The sequence below is a fragment of the Lepidochelys kempii genome, chromosome 9 (genome assembly GCF_965140285.1).
Source record: "Lepidochelys kempii isolate rLepKem1 chromosome 9, rLepKem1.hap1, whole genome shotgun sequence".
In the NCBI taxonomy this organism is placed as follows: domain Eukaryota; kingdom Metazoa; phylum Chordata; order Testudines; family Cheloniidae; genus Lepidochelys; species Lepidochelys kempii.
Window position 1 is genome coordinate 18,487,542 of NC_136388.1, and position 21,344 is coordinate 18,508,885.

General features: G+C 39.7%; 1 protein-coding gene across 3 annotated transcripts; it reads left to right on the forward strand.

Annotated features, from left to right (window-relative positions):
* The first annotated feature begins 803 nt into the window (after positions 1-803).
* SERPINI2 (serpin family I member 2) lies at positions 804-20,931 on the forward strand. 3 transcript variants are annotated; one of them, XM_073359471.1, is made up of 9 exons: positions 804-914; positions 2,385-2,694; positions 6,539-6,766; positions 8,583-8,777; positions 8,882-9,074; positions 9,983-10,080; positions 10,735-10,821; positions 14,075-14,164; positions 20,651-20,931. In XM_073359471.1, the coding sequence occupies exons 2-9, from the start codon at positions 2,430-2,432 to the stop codon at positions 20,725-20,727; spliced, it is 1,233 nt and encodes a 410-aa protein (XP_073215572.1). In that variant the 5' UTR covers positions 804-914; positions 2,385-2,429; the 3' UTR covers positions 20,728-20,931. The 3 variants fall into 3 exon arrangements, with proteins under 3 accessions (XP_073215572.1, XP_073215574.1, XP_073215571.1); XM_073359473.1 differs by having other exon boundaries at positions 2,492-2,694; XM_073359470.2 differs by lacking the exon at positions 804-914 and adding an exon at positions 2,010-2,044.
* The last annotated feature ends 413 nt before the right edge of the window (positions 20,932-21,344 follow it).

Below are 21,344 nucleotides of genomic sequence, written 5' to 3' on the forward strand. Positions count from 1 at the left end.
ACGTCTGGGACCCTCCACACTTGCAAAAGCCCGAGCCTGAACATCTACAGTGCAGTTAAACAGCCCCTGAGCCTGAAACCCAGAAGCCTAAGTCAGCGGGCATGGGCCAGCCGCAGGCTTTTAATTGCAGTGTAGACACACCCTAAAACCTCTACACCACACTGTCATGTATTCCTTATATCTATTATATAATGTTGCAGTATTTTATCACTGCTTGCTGCACTAAACTGTTTAGGCTAAAATTGTGCCAGCCCTTATGTAACTGTATGTGTGCGGATGGAATAAGGAGCCTTTCCCCAATCATTGCCCCAGCACAATGGGGAACTCCAGGCAGTACTGTGCCTTGTGGAGGCAAGAGCCTCCCAGTGCTCTGCACTACTCTATTACAGGCTGGAGCTAAACACATGTAACCCTTTATCCCTTTTCCCCTCTCAGCTATGCTTAAAATATATACATCCACAATGGCTGATGTATTTGCAATTTGCAGGTGAAACCATGTGGAAAAAATAACCATTATTTCTGTGGGTCAATTCAGGAGCATAGTCCATAGTTCTGCTTCAAATACAGACTCTCTCAAGGTAAACTAAAAGGATCAGAAGGGCACATTAGAACTGAGGTCATGTTTCTGAGTTACGCTGTCATCCCATTAAACTGAAACACAGTTCTCCCCATTAATTTCTTACACAAGGCAAGACATCCCAATTAATATTGACACATTTTAGAAAGACAAATTTTCATAATAAACTTTGTGGCCACCTGTTATGGGTTTTGGTACATTAGTCATGCTGCTTTTCATGATAAACATAGTAGTGTCCTTGTCCTTGTTGCTCTTTATTTTTCGTTTCAAGGCAAACCAGTTTTTAAGTGTAGTGTTGCTGTGAAGTGTGGAGAGAGAGGTGAAACTGTTTTTCCGGGTAAGCATATGCATTAATTCTTTAAATTGCTTTGGGGAACAGGAAACGCTGGTTGCTATTAGTATAAAACTAAATATTTTAAATGATGTAGGTGTGTATTTTTATTATTGCCTAATCCAAATTCCTTTAAGCTATAGCTTTCTTAAGGTAGGACAGAGCAGTAAGTATAGACCTGATTCTTATTCCCATTGAAATCAAGAAGTGCTTTCGGTGACTTCAACAGGAAGGGAGTGGGTAATTGTAACTGAATTCAAAATATAGTTCTGCAACTTAACATGTTAGGGCTTAAAGCCATTATAGTCAATGGAAAACACCCAGTGATTTTCAGTGGATTTTGGATTTTGAACTAAGTAGCAAAATCTAGATCCCTTAGACTCCTTTGAAATTCCAATCTCTAGTTTCCTAACATGATTGAGGCTTATACTCAATGCTGATGTTGTTAGAGGTATCCTCTCTCTGTCTGCCCTTGATGCTTGCTCATCTGGAATTTAACAATTCCAAGGTAACTCCTGAGTAGGAGGGATTCCATTGAATTTCAGGCTTCATGTGAGTTAATTTTGAGTTTTGTAATATCTGCTGTATTACTGTGCCAGAATGTAATTAATTATTTAGTAAAATGCTTTTTTGATAGACTTAGAGTGCTTTATAAAACCAGATCTATTCAAATGTACATTTGTATTATGAGGCTACATTTCTAAAGCAATATTTGTCCTGGAATTCAAGAGCGACCCACACCAAAATCCTGGATTCAAACACACTTTGGGGTCTGAAAGCTCATCCCTGATCAGTGTACTCATATGATTCAAAATCCCAGATCCAAACACCCTAAAATTCAAGATGCTAGAAGTATAGATTCAGATTAATATTTTACAGCTACAGATCATTTAGAATAGTATATACCACCCCAGATAAAATCAAGCACAGCATGGTGTTTTCTACTACATATAAGTGTGGTAATACAGCTGTGTGTACATATTCGTTGCTAGCATCAATTAAATGGATCAGTTACTTAACTGATTGCACAGAATAAAGGACATTCCTTTTCCCTTCCTATGACTTGTTAAAGGATAACTTCTAACTGTGGTAAACAGTGAACTTACTATGGGAACACTACATACATCATGCCAAAGGTACACAGAATGATACTTGCAAACAATCTTTAAATATTCACGCTAACCTACTCTTATATAGGTTTTTGTTTATCAAGATTAAACCTCTTTTCAGGTATAGAAGTTTACTTTACGGGATGATTTACGGGATGATTTACATAAGATTCTATTAGAGATCAAAGGTAACATTTCCTTGTGTTAAAAAGTTTCTTTTATACTGGGTGTATAGTTTATGGGTGAGATAAAGAAATTGACCAATAGAACTACGGGAAAGAGCTAGATGCTGTTTATCGTAACTTCTTAGAGAAGTGTGGTAGTATGAAGTTAAATCACTATTCTGGTTTTTATAATGTGATTTCAGTTCCAATCATTCAGAGGGGAAAAAGCTGCAATAAACTGTGCTACGATGAGAAGTGCTTTATTTCAGAGCCTTCTCTTGATTACAGCTGGAATGTCCTTAACTTGCAGCCCCATCTCTAATCCTATGGCTGATAGCACTACCCAACTTGCAGTGGAGCTCTACCAAGTTCTTCATTGTTCTCTTAAAAAGGAGAACATCATACACTCACCACTTGGTGTTGCTTTACTTCTTGGAACGGTGCAGTTGGGGGCAAAGGGAAAAGCACTTAAGGAGATAAGACAAGCTTTGAAACTGCAAGGAAATAAAGATGGTGAGTATCGCTTGATCTACTGTCATTCATGCTGTGTAATAATGGTGAAACACACTGGTGAGTGGCATTTAGTACCCAGCTCATGTCACATGACATGACTGTCAGGGTTTTGAATGATTATATCACTGTCACATGGCACTAGCTCCTTTTGCTAGATCTCATTCTCTTATCTTAAAATGTAAATAAAATATCAATCTCAAACTAATGAAGCTAACTAGTAAAACAGAAATGGACATATCTAAGATGCAGAACAGGGTAGAGGACATTGGCCAGTAGCTACCATCTCTGATCCTCAGTTGCTTTCTGATCACATAGACATTTCTTGTTCTCAGAACAGGTTCTTCCATAGCAGCCAGCTCAGTCACTGACATGGATACCATACCATGCCATCCTTACTTCTGTGCTTCTGCTGGCAGCGATGCTGCCTTCAGAGCTGGGCTCCCGGCCAGCAGCCACCACTCTCTGGCTGCCTAGCTCTGAAGGCAGCGCCGCTGCCATTTGTAGCACAGAAGTAAGAGTGTACCCCCCTACAATAACCTTGCAACCCCCCCTCCCACCACGACTGCCTTTTGGGTCAGGACCCCTACAGTTACAACACCGTGAAATTTCAGATTTAAATATCTGAAATAATGAAATTTGTGATTTTTAAAAATCCTATGACTGTGAAATTGACCAAAATGGACCGTGAATTTGGTAGGGCCTAATACATTTTATATATACAATTTGCATAGCACCTTATCCATTAATCATCCCGTTGAAGTCTTGAGACTACTTACGGAGGGCAGTGCTCCCAAACATGAGTTAAGAGTATCAGAATCTGGCCTATGGGGTATAAGAAGTCAACTCCAGCCACTCACCCCTGGCCTCCACTTCCTTATTTATATTTAATATCATCTTAATGAAAAGTAATAGGAAAGTCATTACAAGTTTCAAAAATAACCCTACAGTAGGTAATTCTACAGTGAAAAAGACTTACAAAAATTTGTTGGCTAAATGATTTTAAAATGTGTACATTTTGTACAAAAAACACTGCATTCTTAACAGCTAGAAGTAGAAATAATTGAAGCCCATGTTCAATTACAGGTTCCAGGAAATGTAGTAAGTCCATTTTAATTGCTTTGAATAGTTTTAATGCAATCTGTCCTAATAGAGATCATTGATCTGCAGATCAAATCCAATGTGCAAAGGACATTTTTAACATTACTTTGCAGCACTTTGTTTGGTACAATGGTCTTTTCCCATAGACTCCCAAGAATAATGACTTATCAAGGGACAGCTGGGCATTTATAGCTACATTTGTAGATCTTCAGTGCATGACATAAATCCATTCATTCAAGAAGATGATTATTAACCATTTTAATTTTTTTAGAAAATATTTAAACAGACAAGTTACTTAGAAAATCAAGTCTCTGACCTCTGCTATGTGTCATGCTGCCAGTCACTGGCAGAAAGGGATGTTTCCAAAATGCCTATGCAATGCAATATGGCACTAACAGAAACTAGTTAGAGTGGGTGGTTACAACACTGAATGGATTTCATATCTCCGTGTTGTTAAAAGATGTGACACAACAGGAGAGGAATAGAATGAGATAAACCTGGGACATAAGAGGGAAGATACCTGTAAAAAAATGCAGCTTGCAGTGCATTAAATTATAGAGTTAAATGAATCCTTGAGGCCAAAATTCAGCCCTGTTATAATAAGTGACTTCAGTGGAGTTACTTCAGGAATTTATTTGGCCTGGGAACTATAAAAAATCAAACATGTAATCAGTACATTGTGCATTTTAAAGTGTAACTACACTCGGTAGGGGTGACCCGTTATCCTCCCCCAGGGTGTCTTTCAAAGATAAGGTTAGCCTGAGCATGTGCAAGTGACTTCAAAAATCTTCTCTATCAGACATGTTACCAATGCTGAAAGCCATACAGAGTCAGACACTTGGAATACTCAACTCATAGTATCTATTTAATTAGTGCACCAGTGAGATTCATTCACCCTGTCTTAAAATATATTTAGTTCATGCTTTGCTTATTCAATATTATCCTCTGAAAGAGGACATAGGTTAAAAGATCCAGACTTTGCCACCCTTACTCACACTGAGTAGTACCTTACTCTAGGTATAATCCCACTGATTTCACTAGCCCTGCTTGTGGAGTAAGGTACACCCAGTGAGAGTAAGGAGAGGCATAATCTGTCTCTGCACTAAAGCTGGTGATGTGAATTAATCTTGTATGTGTAGGCTAATGCATGTTGTTCCTTGTATAGAATATGTTTATACCTTTCACTCAAGAGGACCAGGAGAGAGAATGGTTTCAGTGGGGTGTGAAGGAGGTATGCATAGGAGAGTTTTGAGTGTGGGAGAGAACAAGAGGAGTTCCTACTTCTCTCTCTCTACCCCCACTCCTTCAACAAGCAATCCCTGTCACTTTCAGAATTGAACTTTGTGGGGGTAGCATTTGCCCCCTTAGGGTTTTCCAGTCTTGAACCCTTTTGTTGTAGTTTACTTCCCTGCATCTGCAGGTGGCTTGTGCCACAAAAACATTCTTTTACGACACTGGCAGGGATGGTTGGAAGAAGACTGGTTTTAAAACCACTGACAGTTTTGAAGAATATTGTCAAGGTTCCTCCCCCACTCTGAACTCTAGGGTACAGATGTGGGGACCTGCATGAAAAACCTCCTAAGCTTATCTTTACCAGCTTAGGTCAAAACTTCCCCAAGGTACAAAATATTTCACCCTTTGTCCTTGGATTGGCCGCTACCACCACCAAACTAATACTGGTTACTGGGGAAGAGCTGTTTGGACGCGTCTTTCCCCCCAAAATACTTCCCAAAACCTTGCACCCCACTTCCTGGACAAGGTTTGGTAAAAAGCCTCACCGATTTGCCTAGGTGACTACAGACCCAGACCCTTGGATCTTAAGAACAATGAACAATCCTCCCAACACTTGAACCCCCCCTTTCCTGGGAAATGTTGGATAAAAAGCCTCACCAATTTGCATAGGTGACCACAGACCCAAACCCTTGGATCTGAGAACAATGAAAAAGCATTCAGTTTTCTTACAAGAAGACTTTTAATAAAAATAGAAGCAAATAGAAATAAAGAAATCCCCCCTGTAAAATCAGGATGATAGATATCTTACAGGGTAATTAGATTCAAAAACATAGAGAACCCCTCTAGGCAAAACCTTAAGTTACAAAAAAGATATACAGACAGAAATAGTTATTCTATTCAGCACAGTTCTTTTCTCAGCCATTTAAAGAAATCATAATCTAACACATACCTAGCTAGATTACTTACTAAAAGTTCTAAGACTCCATTCCTGGTCTATCCCCGACAAAGATAGACTATAGACAGACACACAGACCCTTTGTTTCTCTCCCTCCTCCCAGCTTTTGAAAGTATCTTGTCTCCTCATTGGTCATTTTAGTCAGGTGCCAGCGAGGTTACCTTTAGCTTCTTAACCCTTTACAGGTGAGAGGAGCTTTCCCCTGGCCAGGAGGGATTTCAAAGGGGTTTACCCTTCCCTTTATATTTATGACAAATATCTAATCACCTTACCAGTTACACCTTTACAAGGTAACTTGGGTAGAAAGGGCCTGTATTCTGGGGATGGGGTGGTGGTGGGGAGAGTCTCTGAATCTTCTGTTTTTTTTCCAAATGTACATGCAGCATAAAGGAAACAATCAGAATATTGCAGCTCATTTTCAAAAGCAGCCTTAGTTGTACTGCACCTGAACCTTCAGGAGATTATGGAATGCATTTTGTATATGGAGAATGATGCTATTACACAGCTGCTTTATGTTCTTCAAGTGAAGATGCTACTATTAACATTTATTTTCCTTAGGTGAAGAATTCTCTCTGCTCCAGACACTTTTCTCTGTCACCACAGAAAAGAAAGAATTTACATTTAATCTTGCCAATGCCCTCTACCTTCAAGAAGGATTCATTGTAAAAGAACAGTATCTCCATAGCAACAAGAAATTTTTTCAGACTGCTATAAAACTGGTGAATTTCCAAGACACACAAGCTTGCACAGAGGCCATAAGAACCTGGGTAGAAAACAAAACAGATGGTAAACTCTCTCTACAGCTTTCATAAAATCACTGTTTGCTAGTTAAGTTCTTCCCCTTTAATGCCCGAAAATACATAGAACGGGTTGGTGGTTGTATCATTGATCTGTGACAGATATGAGACTTTGCAAGAAGGAATCTGGAAGTTAGTACCTTCTTTCCAATATAGCCTGTTATTAAGACCAGCAACTAGCCCTTAAAAAGAGAAAAATACCAGGCTGTTTGCTAACTCTAATGATCTTCTTTTGATTCACAGTCATGTGAAGCATTTTTTCATAAAATTATTTAGTATGGCATTTTTACACAGCTATAGGTTTTGGGACGCTGGAAATCATCACTCCTTGCCAAGTAGATGATTATTTAATTTGTTAATAACAAGTGCTCCATTTCTCACATTTACTGTAAATCATTAATACATGTTAGTAAAATCTATTACTTTTCAGAACACTATACAGCTGCTAAATAAACTCTGATACTCCAAGTAAATATAGAAGCTAGACACCAAAGCCCCATGTCCAATGTGAAACGTTCAGGCTTAATTTTACAACAGGGTCCACAGAATTATGTAACTCTGCCTATAAGCCCTCTCTGACCTTCCTTCACCAATTAATATAGTATACTGTGTGTTATTCTGTTTGATAATGTTCCATTTATTTTATGCTGCTCCTATATTTTAACTCTGACGTGCTGCACATTTTTGTATTGACATCGAATAACTGAACCAAAGAAGTTGCCAGGGGAAAGCTGGAGGTTTTGGAAGCTGGGTATGGGACAAAAGGGGATTTTGGTATCTAGGAGTGATAAGTGGTGGGGAGGCTGCTGATATTCTGGAGTCATTTAGCGGGTTGGTACCAGGGAGAGGAGATAATTCTTCCCCTTTCCCTTTCGGACAGGTGGAGAGCTGACTTTAAATCTGGAGGCAAAAGGCATTTGAACGGCTCATTCCTTGCCAAAGCAACTATTGACACCAACTATCTGCCCCACTGTACCCATCCTAATATCTGCTGCTCCATTCAACAACAGTGGAGAAGCCCATTCAAGTTGCAGTGGGGGAGGTTTAGATTGGATATTAGGAAAAACTTTTTCACTAAGGGTGGTGAAACACTGGAATGTGTTACCTAGGGAGGTGGTAGAATCTCCTTCCTTAGAGGTTTTTAAGGTCAGGCTTGACAAAGCCCTGGCTGGGATGATTTAACTGGGAATTGGTCCTGCTTTGAGCAGGGGGTTGGACTAGATGACCTTCTGGGGTCCCTTCCAACCCTGATATTCTATGATTCTATGATTAGCTTGATATTTCTGCTAAAATAACAAGCAATTAAATTACCCAGATGTCATTGTTAACACCTCCTTTTAGATAATGTTGTCTGCGGACTCAGATAGACATCCTTACATCGCTTACACTCGATTCATAACATGAAGGTTTTCTTTATAAGGGAAAGATGAAAGTTCATTGAAAAATAAATCCTGCATTCTGGAGCAGAGCTCTGTGATAATATCAAAATAATCTGGAACTCTGCAGGAAAGTATTATATTCCGTATTATACACAAAACCGTCCTAACATAATGAACATGCTCTGGTTCCCATTTATGTCAATGGCAAAATCCCATTCACTTCACTGGGACAAAAGTATAATGACAAACTATTCTCTAATGTCAGAGTGCAACAGCCTTTTTTTCCAGAGTGTTGTTGTAACAGGGAATCTTTAAAATCACAGCCTGTATATTACATGCATGCTCATTTTAATTGCGTTTAAGATAGACTAACTGGCGTTTATAGCATCTGAATATTTTGCTCATGTCCTTTTTTCCCCCCCATAGGCAAAATAAAAAATATTGTTTCAAGTGAAGAATTTGGTCCCCTTACTAGGCTTATTCTGGTGAACGCTATTTACTTCAAAGGAGACTGGACACAGAAGTTCAGACCAGAAGCTACCCAGGAGATGGATTTTACTAAGAGAGATGGTTCTGTAACTAAGATACCAATGATGCATCTTCAGCTGAGAACAAAGTTTGGTAATGTAAAATATGCATGTCTGTGTCGTGACCATAAAATCATATATATTGTCTTAGTGGTTGCAGTTTTCTTACTGAAGCCCATGGTTTTGTATTTATTCTAGGTTATTTTTCTGACAATAATGTGAGCTACCAGGTGTTGGAATTATCTTACAAAGGGAAGGAGTTCAGCTTAGTTTTAACACTTCCTTCAGAAGATGTAACTATAGAAGAAGTAGAAAACCTAATTACAACTCAGCTGATAAAAAACTGGTTTGCTGAAACACAAGAGGAAGACGTAGAAATAAGCCTCCCTAGGTGTGTAATGTACTTCTCAATATTCTTATTTTTCATTATCCCATCTAATCTTCCGTTATGGAAGCATTAGGGATTAAATACAAAAATAGTCAAGAAAGCCTACTGACGACAGGCCCTGATTCTGCTCCCACTTAAGTCAATGGGAATTTTGTCATTCGTGTCAGTGAACAGAGGATCAGATTGGACCTGATTTTCCACTACCTTGTACCTTGTGTAGACCTTTACACCTGTTCCAAGTAGGTGTGAAATGCTACCGGATCAAAACTCTTCATTCACTTACATGAGTGGTGGCATTTTATACCGGCTTCACTCTCTCTTTGTAAACGAGCCTGGCAAAATGAGAACCCAGGTTTCCTGGATGGCAGAGCAGAGCGTGAACATTGGCTTGGAAGTGTGCCCTCATTTGGTTATTTTAGCCACCAATGATCTAAAAAGGTGCTTTATTTAGTAACACTACATGGACAAATTAAAGTTAAATTAAAGGTTTGCGCTATTTAATATCCACTGGTAAGTACAGCTGCTCTCAATGACGCTTTACATCTTGAGTTTTCGACCACATAATGCCTCTATGTCTGGTTTCTTTATAATTTTAAACGTTGTCTCCCTTGTGCAAAATAGTAATAGTACGACTATGAAACCCTTAGATGGTGCTTTTCATCCGTATAGCTCTGAACACTTTACAGTAAGTGGGCAAGTAGCCTTTAACTACTTACTCACTACATCGATTAGGAAACGATTAGAGAGGTTAAATGATTTGCCCAGGAGCACACAGCAGTGGGATATAACCTAGATTTTCTATCTTCCTGCCTCCTGATCTAACCACTAGGCTTGCTGCTTCTATTGATAATCATTTATTGACTGGGAAAATATTGATAGTTATATGAGTCTCTTTTCTATACGCTCTATAGGTTTAAAATAGAACAGACAGTGAACTTACAAGAAACGCTGCGCTCCCTCAATGTAACAGAGATATTTAGTGGCGGCTGTGACCTTTCTGGAATAACAGGTGCAATGATTAACAATTCTGATATTACAATTATGAAACTTTTATCTCTGTTTTCAGTTGTCATCACTTTTTAACCATGTACTTTTTGGTATATACTCAAGGCAAAACTGCACGTGCATGCATACACACATCTGTGCGCACACACAAAAATTTTTCCCCCACTCTACATCAGAGAACAAGGGTGGCTTATTCTTAGATTCACGTTAAAATGTGGGGAGCAAGTGAATTGTAATCTTGAATGTATAGAAGATCTAAGGTTTGAAGTTCATGGACTCCTAATTTCTGGAAAACGTTACACACGTGACCCAATATTGTTTAAGATCTAGATTTCTCAGATCCCAGTGTTCCGACAAGACCATTTTCCTTATATTACGTGAATAATATATGTGTGCATCTAAAGATAAGTGTACATGCTATATTTTCAATATACAGTACCTCTCCTTTAGCCTAGACTTTGCTTCTTTGTTTCTTCACCCTTTAACTCATCAAACATTAATGGGAGAGTGGGTATGGTGGAAATCGCACATGCATTTTTTGAGGCTGGGAACTAGGAAATGAACATAGAAAGGGTCCTCTGATTTTAACAGTTAAGCATTGTGCATGAGCCTTCATCTCTCAATATAAAATGTAATAATTTATATATTTCCCCTTCAGAATCATCTGACATACACATTTCTAAAGCCATCCAAAAAGTTTGTATTGAGGTAAATGAAGATGGCAGTGAAGCGGCAGCATCCTCAAGTAAGATGTGAATATTTTCTTTGCTTAGGAGAATAAACACTTATCACTCCAATGTATTTTGAACTTGATGCGAGTGGCTCTTGAGTAAATTTTGGATGCAAATCATTTGGTGCACTTTTCACCCATGGTTCTTCCATTTCAAATTAAATTATTAAAATCCATGCAACAGGCTTACGTGTGTCTGGACTTTATTCCTCAACCCATAATCGGACAAAAAAATCCAACCTTTACCCACATATTTGGCTATAAGGTGATATTTTTTTCTTCAGTATGCTTACAGTCAAAGGCACCTGTTCTTCTAAAATAAATGATTTTTAAGGCAACTTTTACAAAATGAAAGACTCCGCAACTATTTTTATTCGTAACTTTGTATCAATGCAGGTCATGCAAAATCATCGCCCTATTGTTGTTTTTAAACAGATTTTTGACACTGTACCTATTCTGATTTTCAGTATGTTTTCCTTGTCCCTACCCCCAAAGTAAGCAAATTTTTAAAATATGCATGCCTATGCATGAGTGCAAGGGGGTTAGAGGAAGGACAAAAGGATCTAGTGCAATGCACCTTGTGTAGTGAGAAATCAGAATTTCATGTTTGGTCTTCTTTAATGCAAGCCATAAGGAATCATAGCACTGTCAGGGCCCCGGATCCCATAACATCGATGTGAGGTTGGAGTGTGGCTATGTTACCATCTCCCCAGCCTCCTTCCACACCAGCAGAGACTTTCCCAGGTCAGCTTTTGGGTAGTTATATACATTCCACTCTGTGTGTCATAAGGTGCTCTGCTCTGCACACCACCAAATGCCCTGGCAGCATTTTAATTAAGTCTGTCCTTCACAGGCACAATGTCTCTGGCCATTATCACTGCTGCACCCCTCTCGTCCCTAGTGTTGGGTAGAGCAGTGACTGCTAAAGCTACTGTCAAAGCCTGTATTTTCATATTTGGTGTCCTCTGCAGGAATTGTTTTCTAAGTGTCATGTAGGTCCTAGGAAAAAAATACACCTTGGACTATTTATTTTTAGGGGTTTTTAATTTAATATATGTTTGATTTGGATTTTGAACACACACACTAAAAACACAGCTAACAAAGTTAGGTAATAATAGCAAATTCTGCATCGTGTACCTTCATGGACCATAATGCAGTTACTCTTGCTGTTTGTTAATGTATGTGAGAGGAGAATTTGGTGCATTGTGTCTCAACTCAGCACTTAGTAAAGAAGAATATTGGAAGCAATCCGCTTGCTAGCAGCTATTAAATGAATTCATAGCTCCCAGACACGCTACTTGAAAGTGTTCTCTATATTAAGTACTTAATAAATAATCTGTCCCTGGATTGAACAACACTAATTGAATTACACAGTGCATATGATACTTATAACACTATCTGCTGGAAGTCAGAGGTTGCTCCCACACCGAGTATACCATCTATTATGTTTTTTGGTTCCTGTCCTCATTTTCTTTCCTCATAGTGTTCCTCCCAAGTGTTTCTTAAAGCCTAAATATCCCCTCTCAATTTTTGCATCTACTTTTTTCTGTATCAGAAGGATGACTGGAGAGTGGGGTGGGAGGAGGTATTTTTTCATGCTTTGTGTGTATATAAAAAGATCTTCTACACTTTCCACAGTATGCATCCGATGAAGTGAGCTGTAGCTCACAAAAGCTTATGCTCAAATAAATTGGTTAGTCTCTAAGGTGCCACAAGTACTCCTTTTCTTTTTGCGAATACAGACTAACACGGCTGTTCCTCTGAAACCTGTTGTAACATTAGGTATTTTGGTGGACAGTTATTGACTGGCATATGCTCAGATATTACAGTGATGAGGAGGGCATCGTCGTATCAAAGCAACTCAAAATCATTAACTACCCCCACCAAAATGACCAGTGTTGTGACAACCATCCCTCCTATTAAGGCCTGTTGAAGATGGTTCCTTCTGAGCTCATCAACGTCACTCTCAAAGTGGCTAATGAGTGATAAAAGGCTCTGTTCTGCAAAGGTTGAGTTCTCGGTCTTCTCAATTTTCCCAGTTGCTGCTGACCCAGGAGCAAAGGATTTGAATTCTGCTCCCTCACATAGTAACAAGTGCTAGACTGCTGTGCCCAGCCTGTTGGCACAGAAGTTGTATTACACTGCATGAAAAAGTTCATCTTGTCTTTATGATAATTTCTGCTCTAGCTTTTAGGAGTGGCAAAATTCCATATTGGCTGCTTATGAAGCCCTTTGTAATGGAGATGATTTACTGTATCTAGCAAGGATGTTAATATGAAACAGAAGATAACCTGATTTTATTTTAATGACAGCCTTGCAGTATCATATCTTAATTCTTAACCAGCCCATTTTCAGTGGTGAACCATTGTTCTTGAGCACATATATCACTGCTTAAATGAGCCATTTTAAGCTTTCAGTTTGACAGATGCCTGCTAGGAAGATAATAACTATAGTTAAAGAATATAGTTACAATATTCTATTCAGATGAGTTTTAAAATGAAATGCCACATCTTGAGCTGAAGAAGGTAAAGTCTCAAGATATATCCAGCAGGTTATTATCTTAATAGTTTGTGCTAAGTCCTCAAAGAAAATGTCATATTACAAAGCAGCTGTATAATAGATGAGTGATTTGTTCTTGTAATTGTGCAGTTGTCTTTATGATTTGTAACTAAAGAAAAAATCCAGTTAAAATACGTTTGTCATTTGGTAATCAAGAACAGCAGTTCATCCAGTGTGTGTGTGTGTGTCTCCGTGAAAGGCATTGTACATAGATTTATCACTTCTCCTTACTACACCATATACTAGACACCTGACATAATGGGACAACAGTCTGATCTGTTATAGCAAAATCTCTTCCGTAAGAATGACTAATATTTCTAATCTGTGATGTAGAAATCCAGCCCATGGACCATATACAGCCAATCTCCATGGCCACAGAAGGCCTCTGGTACCAGAATGGGTGTGGTTCCTTTATGCTGGGGGGAGGTGACTGGCTGTATGGTGCAGAGGCTAGCTTTGCTTATGCTCCCTGCACAGTGACTCATTCAATCCCCTGGACATTAGAAAATAACCTGTTTCAGTCACTGGCCTCAGGTAGCTCCGTTCCCCCGCTCCACACAGGGTGGCTTCTTAGCAGCTTCCTTGGCTTGCGGGGAGGATGCCTTCTTTACCCCAAAGACACTCCTCCAGCACCCAGACCTTCTGCTTAGGCTTTGTGTTGGGCAGAGGATTTATCCCTAACAGAAAGTCTATTGCTTTGTGTTTGTAGGCACGCAGATGGCAGCGATCATGAGCATGTCACATAACCAGTTTGTGGCTAACCGCCCATTCCTATTTATCCTGAAACATAATCCAACAGGTAAGTTATTGCAATTACACTCCCTCTCCTGGGATTTTTCAAAGGGATATGTGTCAGATAGCACTAGCCCAAAATGTGGCTTTTGTGGGGAAAATATGGAAAATAAAATTAAGAAAAAATGTTCTTGTTTGTATTTAAACATTCCTGGGCAGTGTCTGCAACCCAACCAGGACCGCACATTGTACTAGTGTGGGGGAACAAGGAAGTGAAATGGACTATGAAACTTCTCATTACAAATAAAAGTGAAACTGATTAGTCTGACTATTAGAGAAACAAGGTGAGTGAGGTAATATCTTTTATTGGACCAACTTCTGCTGGAGAGAGAGAGACAAGCTTCTTGTGTAAGCTCGAAAGATTCCCTCTTACCAACAGGAGTTGGTTCAATAAAAGATATTACCTCACCTATACTGTATTTATAATATCCTAGGACCAACACAGCTACAACAACACTGCATAGTCTGACCATTATCTAAGATAAGTGAAATGCAAAAAGAAAAACAGTAAAAAGAAAACTAAGTACTATTAATAAGGAAATCTGTTGGTTTGAATTTGTGTCTCTTTAACAAGGCCTGTAAATTTCATATATATTCACATTCAGACCATTCTCTGTCTTCATTTTATCTTCTCACATATGTGTTTCAAACTCCAGGCCTGACAGCCTGATGTGGCTTTAATCTATTAATCCAGACCCCACACTGGTTGAAAATTCTTCAGAATTTCTACTTTCTTTACCTGTTCTCTGCTCCTGACAGTCCTTATGTCCTGTTGAGCCCCACTGAACCTTAGATGAGCAGCCATTATGCTGGTAGGCCTAGCTTCAATCTCTCTGAAAACAGTGGGAGGTGGAAGCCAATTTTATTCAGGGCAGCTTCCCTTCCACATGCAGATAGGCTGTAGGGAAGTGGCAGCCATCTTGCTAGCTTCAGCTCCATTGACAGGTAGGAAAACACCCAATGTCACAATAAGATTGTGAGATTTAGTATGGTTGTCCATTCAGCCAGCACGTCTACTGGTCAGGGCCTGCTGCTTTAGTCTCTTTTTTAGTTCAATGTGTCAGGGACAGGGTTCAGAGGGGTCAGCTTTCTTATCAGTAACTCCCTAGTCCTGCCCGTCTCAGGGCAAGGCATAGGTGAATCTTATGTGGGTAAGGGGACCCAGTCTCTCACTCCTCCAGATTCTAGCCAAGTGAGACAGCTCAGGCTGACCTATGCTTTGCCCACCTCTTGTTCACCTTACTGTGGGCCACTCCTTACCCCACCTGATGTCTCAGTTTGGGGCGTGGCTGCTGTTTGATTACAGTCCTTTGCTCGAAACCCTGAGTCTCAGGGCTGACGCACGCAGGCAACCCTTTGGTGCCCTGTACATGGTTCTCCCTGCCTCTTGGATGATGTCTCAAAGAAGTGGGAGAAAGATTCATTGCAAGACCTCCTCAGTAAAAGCTCCTCCTCCTGGAAATGATTTCTCTCCTCCCCTCCGCCTGAGTTGCTGGAGCTCTTTTTATAGTGCTAATTTCCCCAAACAAATGCTTGGCAGTGCCCGAGAGGCAGCTCTTTCCTGGTTCAGTACTGCTCCAGCCTTTCCCCTGCCTCCACCTTAGTGAGGGGTTTGTAAACCCCATCACAAGAAAGCTGACAACACTGCTGATGTCAATTAGCAGCAGCATAACAGAGCAGAATTTGGCCTAGTATAGCCAAAAAGTATCCCCTTCACCTCAGTAGGATAATAAATATCAACATTAACTATTTAACTGCTGATCACTTCAGCAGAAATATAGTGGTTGGATGTAGGCAGGGATCAATATAGGAGGACTGGACAAAGGCAGTTGGCATTCTACTTCATATTCACATCAATTTTAAAAGTACACTGCTATAAGCAGTGGAGTATGTGGTGCTTTCACTTCATTTCCTGTCTCTTAATGCTTGTCCTCTGAGCTCTCTACCTCCCTCCCCCCCCCCCCACGGGTAGGGGCTCAGAGAACAGATACTGTTCTGTACACAAAACCCAATAAAGAGCTGAATTTATGGTAGTCCTAAACATTATTTTCATTCTCCACCAATCAAGTGGTACTGAATGCAACGTCTAACTTTGCTAACTAAAATATTAGTTACTACCTAAGTACCATATTTTTCCCCTTTACAAAACTTCTAGACATACATGTGTTGATTGAGAGCAGGATATTGCCCAAGCTTTGTAGCCCTGACCTAAGTATTAATTTTAAAAAAAAATGTAATTCAGCCATTTCCACAGAATGAATGTGGCACCCATATTCTAATGATTTTGGAGGAAAGTTTGTTCATGGAGGCTAATATAGTTATTTAAAAGTTGGGCATGACAGAATCCATAAGTATCTTTTAGATAAGCTTTGTGTCAAACTATTGTTTTGAAGTTATGTGAAATCAGTTTGGTTTTAAGAATGTTTTATTTTTTGCTAGTAATAGACTCCATAATTCTATAGGTAGTAGGTCCCAGCAGAAGTTTTAGGTCAGCTTCTTGCGTTAATATTTTAGCTTTAGTTCTTTTCACATCATCATTTTTCTTTATTTTTTCCTTTCTACTGGTCATCATAAATGATTCTGCTGAACTAAGATCCTTTAAACCCCTTCCAAATAAACAGAGCACTTATTTTCCAGAAATATTCAAAGCTAAGACCATGTATCCATCCCACCTATGCATAGGAGTCAATTGAGGAAGACCAGTTTTGATTTTAACCTTTAGATAGTGCAAATTCCTTAGAACAAATACATTTCATAAACCTCATGAATCAAAGAAGCATGTGGCATTGATGCAATGGGAAATCATAACATTCAAAATAAACCTTTTTGATTTCATTACCACATGGCAGCAGTTATTGGTTATTTTGTATTACAGAGCCATGTGATGGCAATCAGCACACAAAAGTGTGTGGGGCAGGGAATACCAGGGGAAAATTCCTCTTTTTTTTTTTAAGCTATAACTTTTTAAAAACAATGTGTTTAATGAAAATCTCTACTGTTTTACAATCGCGCCGAAATTAAAATGTCAAAACTAAATCTCTAATTAAAGGAGTATCTAAGATGAGTGACAACTCATTTATAGGAGATGGTAATGGCTGCCATAAAAGAGGGAAAATTACTGTTATTTTTAACAATTACACAATCAGTAGTTTGTTATAGCAACTTTGGAAAGGAGTTTCAGGAAATCTGTCATAATGATAGGCATTTGAAGACCAATATAGGCCTGATTCATGCCTGACCTAAATAGGATGTATGGGCCAAATTATTATTTTGGAATATTTGTATCAATTCCCTGTCTTCTGATGAAATAATCCCCTTTCCTGGAGGCTGCTATACTGCCCTTCCCACATACGATTTGTCTGAACACTCATCCTGGAGAGAAGATGAGAGAGAGAATAAATTACACATGACAGAGGTTAATTATGTCACTTAATGCTCTAAAGAAAGGCGTTCAGATATTACAGTGATGTGGAGTGATAGGAGAACAGTAGCCATCACAGTTAATGAACACCAGTCCCAGACATGTAACAGGAGTATTAACCTTCTCTAACTCTGAACCATGTCAGACATCAGCAAATTAGGTTCAATCTCTTGAATATACAGTACATATAGCACTGGTAAAAAAGAGCTTCAAGGACTCCCATAAATAGTGAAAACCAGAGACTGCTGGGAGAAGAATCTGAATATGTAAATAACTCAGTCAGATATTTCCATTTAAAAATAAAATTAGAGATGCTCAAATGTGCAAAAATAAAAATTAAATAAATAAATGACCCAACCTTAGATCAACTTGAGAGAGTAATTTGAGACGGATGGCCAACAGGAAAAGCCATGGCGATTGTGAAGATAAAAAAACCCTATTGAGACCAGGAGAATAAATTGCTGTGTGAGATAAGAGTCTGGATAAATAACATTGTATCACAACACTGAATAGCATGGGGACAAAAATGCTAAATACAGACACAGCCTAACTGGGCAATGTGAAGAGAGGACCTTTTCTGGCCTTATATGAATGCTGTAATCCAAGATAAGTTATCTAAGTTGTAAATCTTCAGTGAATTCACATGCAAAAGAACCAGTGAATCTACATGGGATTTTTGGTAAACATCTCTAATTAAATGGGAAAGATATGACCTCTTACTAATGGACTACTATCTGGGTTTTTAAAAAGTTTAAGCACACAGCACACTGCATAACAACTTAATGTTTTATAAATGTCAAGGAAGCAGGGTCTGCCATGGCTGAGAACCAATGCCTTTTGAGTAGCCTCTGAGGAGGAGATGTAGAGGCAGCTCTGTGAAAAGACTTCCTCCCCCAGAGCCAGACTTCCATTTCGAATCTGACACTTGTCCTGGGTAGTGACTTTACTGCAAAAAGAGATTTCCAGTTGGGGAGAAAAATGGGATTTTACTATGTATAATACTAGAGTCAAACTGAAATGGCCTTTGGCAATAGCAGGAAGTCACAAAGAGGTCATACCACAAAGGGATTCGTTCCTGAGGCAAAGTAAAAAGTCTTTAATAATGGTAAACTATTCCGGTGTGTGTGTGTGTGGGGGGGGTAAAATTCCCTAGGTTTCGTAGTCTGAGTTATTGGAGCTGTCAGCAAGTAACAGGAAGAGACTTGAGGCACAATAGGGCATATACTGTAAAAATGTCAAACCCAGGGGTAAGGATAAGATTTTTGTCACAGAGGTTATGAAAATTATGGCCTCTGCGACTTTGAGGACTCCGTGACATTTTCTGTTTCAGCCTCATGCCCTGGGGTAGCAGGGGCCTCACAGCTCCCAGCTGCTGGCCCCAGAGATCTGAGTTGTCACAGGTGGCGGGTGCCCTTGAGCTCTGAGATGCCAACCCTGAGCTGCTGTGGGCGGCAGGGGCCTGGAGCTCCTGGCAGTTAGTGCTCCCCCTCCCCCAAACCTTATTTTTAGTAAAACTCAGACAGGTCATGGGCTTCCGTGAATTTTTTTATTGCCCATGACCTGTCCATGAGTTGTGTTAGTGAATTCACTTCAACAAAAAAACAAAACAAAACCGACTCCAATGAGACACTGCAGAATTGGAATTAATTTCCAAACTGGACACCATCAAATTAGGCTTGAATAAAGACTGGGAGTGGATAGGTCATTACACAAACTAAAAACTATTTCCCCATGCTAATTTCCCCCCCTACTGTTACTCACACCTTCTTGTCAACTGTTTGAAATGGGCCTTCCTGATTATCACTACAAAGGTTTTTTTAATCCTGCTGATAAAAGCCCACCTTAATTGATTTGTCTGGTTAAGGTTGGTATGGCAACCCCCATCTTTTCACGTTTGACCAACCTACCGTGTTTTCCACTCCATGCATCTGATGAAGTGGGTTTTAATCTGTAGTGATGGGACGACTCACCGACACAGCACCTCCTACTGGTCATCTGGGAGGTCGCTCTTTTCCAGCTTTTGAGCGCCCTCTGCAGGCCAGTGTCTCACCTGCCACTGCCCTCCCCACCCCATGTCCCTCCTGGACCCCAGTGCCCCTTTACCTTGGGGTGCTGCTCCCTGGCAGTGCCCCCACACTCTAGGTCTCCCCTCCAACCCTCTATTCCCACCTTGCCTCAGTGGCTACTGCCAGTCCTCATCTAGCCCCTGCTCACTGGGGCAGACTACAGTCTGTCATGGCCACTCATCATTGGCAAGGAGGTTGGAGAAGTTGCTTCTGCCTATTCCCAGGCTGTACCTCTGTAGCCCCAGTACGTTTGTAGGCCTTCACCAAGGCCTGCAGGTCCCCAGCTCCCTTTGCCCTTTTCTATTGCTCTGCTCTAGGTAGCTTGCTCCCAGGGCCAGAGTGAGACTCCTTCTGCTCCTGGACCTCAGCCCTCTTATCAGGGCCAGCTGAGCCCTAATTGAGCTGGCCACACTTGTGGCTAACTACTCAGGTGCTTTCACTCCTTTTCCAAGCCACAGCCCTTTCCACGGCTACGTTTAGTATTGGCTCCCCAGGGCAGCCCTCTCCCAGGGCTGTTTTAACCCCTTCAGGGCCGGAGCGAGGTGACCACCCAACTACATAGTCTCTAAGGTGCCACAAGTACTCCTCGTTCTTTCTACCACAACTGACCATAATAAAATCTCTGGTACACAAGAAAAAAAGCAATCGCCGTTACAGAACTACACATACACCATACTGTACATGCAAAGAAAGTATGATACAAAATAGTGTATCTTAAGTATTCCAAGCCATACAATTGTAGCTTAGATATAAATGAAATTTTATATGTTTAGCATAGGATTTCTTCTTCGTACAAATAATAAGGGCTTGCAGGATCAGTTTGGCCAGATAGGGGAATAGAATTTAATGTTGTTTGTGTCACTACATTTAACTCTGACATATTTTCTATTGACAGAGAAAAGTAGGAATAGATGAAAAAAAGTTATGTTCTTATTCTTAATAATTGGTACTGAAATCCACACTAATGCTTACCAGCAAACATATGTAATATTCTTTCAATTTCTAGGTTCAATTGTGTTTATGGGAAGACTGGCAAATCCTGACATTCAGAACACAAGGAGAAGAGATATGGAGTCACTATAATCATAACAAAGGCAGAAAAAATGTAATGTTCTAAAATTAAAGTCTGATCATTATTGCAGCCAAACTTGCTGTTTTTCCTTTTCATTCTTTCAATGCTAGAGCATGAAGAAGTTTGAAATTTCAGAATAAAAATGTTATTTGCTTAGTAGCTGATTTTCTGACTTCACAAAGACAGAATGATTTTGTGTTCCTTGTAGAGCCTATACTAAGATGACTAACAACAAGATTTCTTTGTAATGTGTGTATATTAAAACATACTTAATCTAGTCACTTCTCAACATGTATCTAATTCTCTCTGTTCTCAGCTTCTTGGAATGCGAAGAGGTAGTCTGATCTTATCCTCTGATGGAAAGATCTTATATTAATTTTCAGACAATACTCTGTCCACTTTTGTTGTACTTTGAGAACTAATGCTTTAGCATGATTGTTACCCTAGCATGCCACCAGAGAAGATCATTTTCATTGCATTATGGGACAAAAGAGGACTCTAGTGGTGTTAGTGATACAATAGATGTTTTTGTGTTTTTTTACAGGCACTCTTACAATTTCTCTCATATTAATCTCTGATATGCTCTCTCTTGTCAGCAATTTGTTGCTGGGGTCTCTATCTTATCCCT

Bases quoted from the DNA above. Each gene is read 5' to 3' on its own strand.
- SERPINI2 (XM_073359470.2), top strand. The intron at 2,695-6,538 runs GTGAGTATCGCT...TATTTTCCTTAG, and splicing joins ACTGCAAGGAAATAAAGATG to GTGAAGAATTCTCTCTGCTC. The intron at 6,767-8,582 runs GTAAACTCTCTC...TCCCCCCCATAG, and splicing joins GGTAGAAAACAAAACAGATG to GCAAAATAAAAAATATTGTT.